A 7,886-nucleotide genomic window follows, 5' to 3' on the forward strand; every position below is an offset into this window, starting at 1 on the left:
GTTTATCTTTCAACTGGGAACAGTTTGTGATCACCTCAATGAACTCCATATCTAAGGTCAGCCATAGAAAAGGAACAGAACACTTTCCAAAATCAAGATATGTAACAATACGGAAAAAAGATATTATTATTCTATTGGTTACTTTCTAATCATAGAATTGTTAAGTATACTAAAATAATAGCTATTTATGAACATATTTATCTCTTGTTGAGTTTACTTTATCAACAAGTTAAGAAAAAAATAGGAGGAGCATTCAGTATAAAAAGCAAGTGTGGCCAGTCTGGATCAGTGCAGAGGCAAGATGGCAAGACTTATTCTTCTCACTGGTAAGTTCCTGCTGACTGATTAAGATGATTTCTTAAATCTTAAAGATTTTGATTAGACCAGAAATCATGCTAAATTATTTTGTATACTCTAATACTAATGTTTAATCTCTTTGGGTGCAAGCTACATTTCCCCCTGAATTTTAGATGTGTTGCACTGTCCTACATCAGCAAATTGTGAAAGTATAGTTACAAACTCAACCAATAGAAACTAATATAAAATCAAGAGAATGGGAAAATCAATGCATTTATGGTTTATCAGAGCAAATATGGACACTTATGCAAAACCACTGCCAAAAGCGTGCATGCATGATGATCACATGACAGTTTCAACAATAAATAAACGTATAACTTCCACATGGCTAAATATATTTTGCATTGTAAAGTAAGAGACTATATTTAAAAGAAGAAAAACTACCACAACAAGAGGACATAGTCTTAAATTAAAGGGGCAAAGGTTTAAAAATAATACCAGGAATTATTACTTTACTGAGAGGGTAGTGGATGCATGGAATAGCCTTCCAGCTGAAGTGGTATATGTTAACACAGTGAAGGAGTTTAAGCATGCATGGGATAGGCAAAAGGTTATCCTAGCTATAAGATAAGGCCAAGGACTAAAAAGGGTATTTAGAAAATTGGGCAGACTAGATGGGCTTTATGGGTCTTATCTGCCATCACATTCTATGTTTCTTTTACTCTTGAATATTTTGTAGTTAAAATAAAAAATATGCATCTATTAGTATTTCAAAATTATATTCTAAGTTCATAGAATCCTCCCTCTTTTGCTAATTCTGCAGCTAAGCTTTACTGTGTTTTTGCCCAACGCTTACTCTTCATGGTGGATAGTCCAGTCAAATGTTTCGCTTGGAAAATCATTGTGGACCCAATGGGTGCCTGAAAATGGATATTAGTAACATTTATGTATAGTATTGTTAAAAAAGTATAAAGTAGGATATTCACATTGTGCTGTTATAGGTCTCAATGTGAAGATTTTTAAAGAATTATTGTTCCTTCCTGTGCAGATTTAACTTTTACTTTCTTTATCTAACTTTATCTAATATCACACAGGGGCTGCAGGGGCATAAATACCTCTAAAGTAAACATATATCATTAAACTGGGTTCTAAAGTGAACACTTGAAGTGTGTAGGAAGGCTATGTAAGTCTCATCCAGGGGAGATGTGCCTAGTGTTGCATAAACAAAATAATTTAACTCATGAACGGCAGATAATTGAACAGTGAGATTGCAGGGGTGTGATCTATACTCTAAAACTAAAGCTAAAGTTATTCTGGTGCTATGATGGATTCTTTAATCACTTTTTTTATTGAGAAATCATTGGAAAACTATATTGTAATTATAATAGGATAAACACTACATAAGGTTCATGGGTCCAAGGTTACTAACAATAATTACCAACAATAACCTGATATCATAAGAGAGAAATTCACCAATATTTTATGTATTCCTTAGGGTTGGCTCTTCTGCTGAATGCTCAGCTAGGTAAGTCAACTTAAAATATTCACATATGAACAGCTTGATTTTTTTTTTACTCTATAAGTATAATTAGATACGCATTATACAGATTGCAACTTAAAAGAACAAACAAAATAAGAAATTCATATGAGATAACTTTCAAATTTAAAACACACGTTTTAAACAAGGTCTAAGAGTACTTTAAGAGTATATCACAGGATTTCCAATTGACTGATCTTGAATTTCTTTCCAATGGCCCGTTACATAATTGACTTTGACTCTAGCCCCCAATCTGTGCTTCTGAAGCATGTAGAACATTTCCTACTGGATATAATGATGTGTGGACTAAATTTGAGAAGAAAAAAGAAAGAAGAAACTACATCTGTTAAGCAGACAGAATTTGATACTGAAGCTACACACACTCCAGGCATGAACATAAACCCTTACAAATTTTACCCCAGAAACTGATATCATTTTTCTCTTTTGAAATACTGATATAGTACTTCTCAATAGTTTTTCAATACTCTAGGAGTAATCCCGGGTCCACAAATTTACACCACAACAGATGCTTACAGACTCCAAAGTGAAAATGTAGACTGTTCAAGGATGAAGCTCATACTTAACGCACTTAGTAAAAAATATTCCCCATTCCAAGACATTAAAAAAAAGCATAACAAATATGTGTTACAGTAGATATAAAGTATTAATAGCATCACCCAGGTCTTATCCTCCCTGGCTCACATGTTTCTTGCTCAAACACACTTATTCATATGCACTGTTAATAAGTGTATTTGAGCTCAAGATATGTTAGATGGAGCAAAAAGACCATGGTAATGCTGTTGATGCTTTGTATCCATAGTACCACAACCTTTTGATACAACCTTTTGTTTTTAAGTTAGAATAAAACTGGAGTTCCATCATTGAAGAGCCTACATTTCTGTGTGTTTGAATTTTACAGTCCACGACACAGTAAACAAACAATATATAAATATGGTCTCCATGTGAATTATACTTATAACTCATTAAGACAATGACAAAACTTGATGTTTCAGATTCTACACTAAACCTGTTTTTCAATTTACAAGTTTGGTCTTTAAAGCATGTCTTCTTTTATTGTCCTACACATATTAATTTAATAGTTTAAGTTCAGACCCCATGTTGGCTCATCCTTTCAACCACCAAAGTCAATGAAACAGTGGAGATGAGAAATAAAAACATTAGTGTCCTAGGACGTGCTTGTAAATGTGTCCTTATAGGAAAATACCAAGACATTTCCTACTCTGATTGCTATTAGCAATTAATGGTTAGTAATAAACATACACACACATACAATCACAGAAATTAAATTAATCTGATAAGCAAATTCCAATGTGTCCATTGGAATAGATTATGAGGATATCAGTTTCAATAGCACCATGTGAATTGCAATGAATTCAAATGTCTCATCAATTTGGCTATTTTGGAATAACATCGTCGATATACTTGAATTCAGTTTAAATTGCAAATGTTTCACACTTTATTGAATAACCCTGTCAATGTATTCAACAGCAGAACATGATGCATTCATGTTGACATCAAGTACTATTTTTTAAGAACATCAAAATGACAAACCAACTTGGCTGATTTTATTGAAAAGTGTTATAAGATGCATATTCAGTCATAGTACAGTCTACACTACTATTTTATTCCAAACAGGCTCTGCCTACCAGCTGACATGCTACTTCACCAACTGGGCCCAATACAGACCTGGCCTTGGGAAGTTCAAGCCAGATAACATTGACCCATGCCTTTGTACTCACCTAATCTATGCTTTTGCCGGAATGTCCAACAACCAGATCACCACAATTGAATGGAATGACGTCACCCTTTACAGCTCTTTCCAAAACCTGAAGAATCAGTAAGTTGCCTTTTCACATCTTCTTGCTAATGCCCATTTTAATGTGAAGAACTTGACATAGCATCTCACAATCTCTATCCGCTTGTTTGAAAGTTGAAGAATGTGAACTCGAAATACTATGATAGTCACTATATCTTAAATATCTTTCACTTCCACCTATAAATAAGTGATAAGGATTATCTTCTCATTTTAGGAACGGTAATTTGAAAACTTTGCTGGCCATAGGAGGGTGGAACTTTGGAACTGCACCGTAAGTGATGCACTTCTTCTAGAACAAAGAATTTAGAAATATAATTAGGATTAAAATATAACTTCTGGATCCATTATTTTGCAGATTCACTGCCATGGTTTCCACTGCTCAGAACCGTCAGACATTCATCACCTCTGTGATCAAATTCCTGCGTGAATATGGATTTGATGGACTGGACTTTGATTGGGAATATCCTGGCTCCAGAGGAAGCCCTGCTCAGGACAAAGGACTCTTCACAACTCTGGTTCAGGTAAGCAAGGTTTATTCTAGAGGTATATTAGGGAAGTCTGAACCATTGCATTTCAGATTTTTTCTACACATATTGCTAGTTCCACCAATATCTTACAATATTCAAGGTTGATCTCAAAATGTAATATTCAAGGTTGAAAGGTTCGTGTGGGAACTGAAATGATATTGTGTTTATTGTTCCTATACAGGAAATGAGGGCAGCTTTTGAGACTGAAGCTTCACAAACGAACAAACCAAGACTCATGGTGACCGCTGCTGTTGCTGCTGGCATCTCCAACATTCAAGCTGGTTATGAAATCCCTCAGCTTTCTCAGTAAGTTCAGTTAAATAAACATTATTACCTTAGTGTTAACAAATTATTTTGCAGAAAAAATTTAAAACTTCTGGAGTATAGAGCAAGGGTACTTTGCCTAAATATAAATTGTATGCATTTATTTTATGTATTTTCCTATAAAAATGCAGTAAGTAATAGAGTTATTTAAATGCAATAGGGCTCTGGATTACATCCACGTTATGACCTACGACTTGCATGGTTCATGGGAAGGATACACTGGAGAAAACAGCCCACTGTACACTAACCCTTCTGCCACTGGCTGGAACGCTTACTTGAATGTTGTAAGTATTCATTAGGTTAGAATATTTATTTTGATATATAATATTATATGGGTTATATAGTTATCTAATTCAAGCAAAATTACAGCTTTTTAATATTAAAAGAGAAAAGTGAAATGCTTGTCTGTCTGTCTGTCTATCTATCTATTTATCTAGTTATCTAGCCGGGGGCTGGAAGGTCATTACACTGACCCAACAACAGGAAATGGGCTAACCATAATGAATAAATAGATATGTAATCCAACAAATTCAATTATGAGTATTTGTAGATTATGGTTTGCATCCAAAGCTTAAAAAATGCATCCAGTCTATGTTGGCTGTAGAAGTTTACTGTTATTATTATTCTATCCAATACTTGCTAGAAATTAAATCAGTCATAGTGGATATGGAGTCTACTGTTCTCTTTGTAATCACAAATACTCTTACTGTAGGATTACGTCATGAACTACTGGCTGAAAAATGGTGCACCTGCTTCTAAACTTATTGTTGGTTTCCCAACCTATGGACACACTTTCATCCTGAGTAACCCATCCAATACTGGTATTGGAGCCCCCACTTCAGGTGCTGGCCCAGCTGGTCCTTACACTAGGCAATCTGGATTTTGGGCTTACTATGAGGTATGTTTAATATTAAGCTTTATAATGTTTAGAACAAATTATTTAAATAAAATGTTACCTTAAACAAAGCAGCCTCGCTCCTATCATGACTTATTTATCTATCATTTTTTATACATAGATCTGCACTTTCCTGAAGAATGGAGCTACTAATGAATGGTCCTCTGCTGAAGATGTGCCCTATGCCTACCAAGGAAGTGAGTGGTTGGGATACGACAATGAGAAGAGCTTCACACTAAAGGTAATTTCAAGACTTTATAATTTAAGCTATAGTAACTCTCTTCTCTGGATTCATACTATTGTCTATTTGTTTACATTGTTTTACAGGCACAATGGCTGATGCAGAACAACTTGGGTGGTGCTATGGTTTGGGCTATTGATCTGGATGATTTTACAGGTACATTCTGTAACCAGGGCAAGTTTCCTCTGATCAACACACTGAAGAGCACTCTTGGAGTCCAGGCTTCTGGTAAGCTAACTTTTTCATATGTATGTTAATTAGTTTGTATAAAATATCCTTAAAGCTTTCATTATCTCTGAATGTAAATGCAATCTTTAATATAACACCATCAATTATTCCTAAAATGAACAGCATTAAAAGGAATTAGTTGTTGCAAACTGTCTTTTTAAATATTCAATAGACCTAAAATGACTATAATGGAAGTATATATTGAAGTATATATTGTTATATTTCTCAACCAAAGGTTGCCTCCAATGGGAAAACCATGTTGGTGGGACCCCAATTGACCAGCTAACTAGTTATAGTTTGTCAAGTATATGAAGGAATGTTATATACAAAGAAACTGAATTTCTGTCAGTAGTTTGTAGAACTTATACAGTCAAGGTACTATAATTTGCCACTTTTACCTTTTTTTAAAAACCTGGATACTGTTGTATCATGTTCTCTGGCCTCTTTATGTTGTCTCTCATTTCTGTAGAAGAGTGACAGTGCCAGTATTTTTATATTCTGTTTATCAGAGTCAACCAACACACTTTTATTCTTGAGTGTGGCATCCACTAAATCTTTTATTAGTAGTGCGTGACTACATCCATTTTTGTTCATGCTGTTGTAGGATACAGATACTTGTGTCCTATTGGAATACTTCCTGACATTGTTGGGTTCTTTAACCCCTTAAGGACCAAACTTGTGGAATAAAAGAGAATCATGACATGTCACACGTCATGTGTCCTTAAGGGGTTAAAGGTCTGATGACCATATTTTTCTTCTAGTGCGGACTACTGACCATTGCTGGGCCACAAATGACTGGGTTTATCATTTGTAAAACCCATGCAGTTCCAGGGCTCTGGGATACTTCTTTTATTAGAGTTTTTCATACTATTTTACATCCTTTCTTGAGCAGGCCATTTACCAGTTGCATCCGACTGTCTCTTTCATGCTGGAAAAGTTTTGTGTTAACCCACTTTTTAACTTGAATATAAATAATATAACCACATCTTGCAGATCTAATCAGAGACAAGGGTATCGATTTGCATACATGTTGTATTTATGTTGTATTTTGAGCAAAATGTTCATTTTACACAGTTAACTGCTTGGAAAAAAATAAAAATGGAACATACTTATAATCTAAAGTTCACAAAATTGATCTTTATTAACAGATTTCAGAGTAAAGATATATTTAATCTGACTTATGTTCCCTTTTTGCAGGTTGTACTCCCCCAGCTTCTCCAGTTGCTCCAATTACAGCAGCTCCAGCCACCGCCGCTCCAGCCACCGCCGCACCCGCTGCCCCAACTGCTGCCCCATCTGGTGGCAGTGGATTCTGTGCTGGCAAAGCAAGTGGACTGTATCCCGTTGCAGGAAACAAAAATGCATTCTGGCATTGCTTGAATGGAGTCACCTACCAGCAACACTGTCAAACTGGTCTTGTCTTTGACACAAGCTGTGAATGTTGTAACTGGGCATGATCTGGACCTTCTGAAAGGCTTCAAAACATGTGAACCCATAACACTGTAATGATCTATCTTAAACAGTGCCACAATAAAATAAAATCAGCATAAATAGAACATTGGTGTTTTGTTTTCTTTTAGAATCCAATGGATATACATATGAATTCCAACCAAAATAATCAGGGCAGATTGTGTGTGCAATTAGTGAATGTTACAGTTGTATTAATTCTTCTTAAAAAATAATCCTGACTAAAAGAACGTTTTATGCAATAGTTCAAAACATGTTAACATCGTCACTGCGGAGCACTTTTTGACTGGAAAAAAATATATAACACTTATTCTAGAACATAAACATATATTACAACTGCACTTTTTTTCTTCAATACTTTATTTTTGTGTGAAAGTCTTGTTACATCAACAGCATACAGTATTTGTTGTACATTGAATATATGAGATGGGTATTGACAATATTCATAGCTTATTTCTGTTTTTCCTATGTCAGCTAACAATGTATGACATATAAAAAGGACATTTCACTTTTTGTATTTTTCATGTAACTTG

The 7,886-nt window shown here is 34.8% G+C and overlaps 1 protein-coding gene across 1 annotated transcript; it reads left to right on the forward strand.

Annotated features, from left to right (window-relative positions):
- The first annotated feature begins 295 nt into the window (after positions 1–295).
- Positions 296–7,426, forward strand: LOC134609165 (acidic mammalian chitinase-like). The gene is made up of 11 exons (XM_063452672.1): positions 296–326; positions 1,793–1,822; positions 3,491–3,692; positions 3,886–3,942; positions 4,027–4,192; positions 4,380–4,504; positions 4,683–4,806; positions 5,235–5,420; positions 5,539–5,658; positions 5,745–5,886; positions 7,084–7,426. Exons 1-11 carry the CDS (start codon positions 302–304, stop codon positions 7,341–7,343), a joined length of 1,437 nt encoding a protein of 478 aa, XP_063308742.1. The 5' UTR covers positions 296–301; the 3' UTR covers positions 7,344–7,426.
- The last annotated feature ends 460 nt before the right edge of the window (positions 7,427–7,886 follow it).

Source organism: Pelobates fuscus, chromosome 1, assembly GCF_036172605.1.
Source record: "Pelobates fuscus isolate aPelFus1 chromosome 1, aPelFus1.pri, whole genome shotgun sequence".
Taxonomy (NCBI): domain Eukaryota; kingdom Metazoa; phylum Chordata; class Amphibia; order Anura; family Pelobatidae; genus Pelobates; species Pelobates fuscus.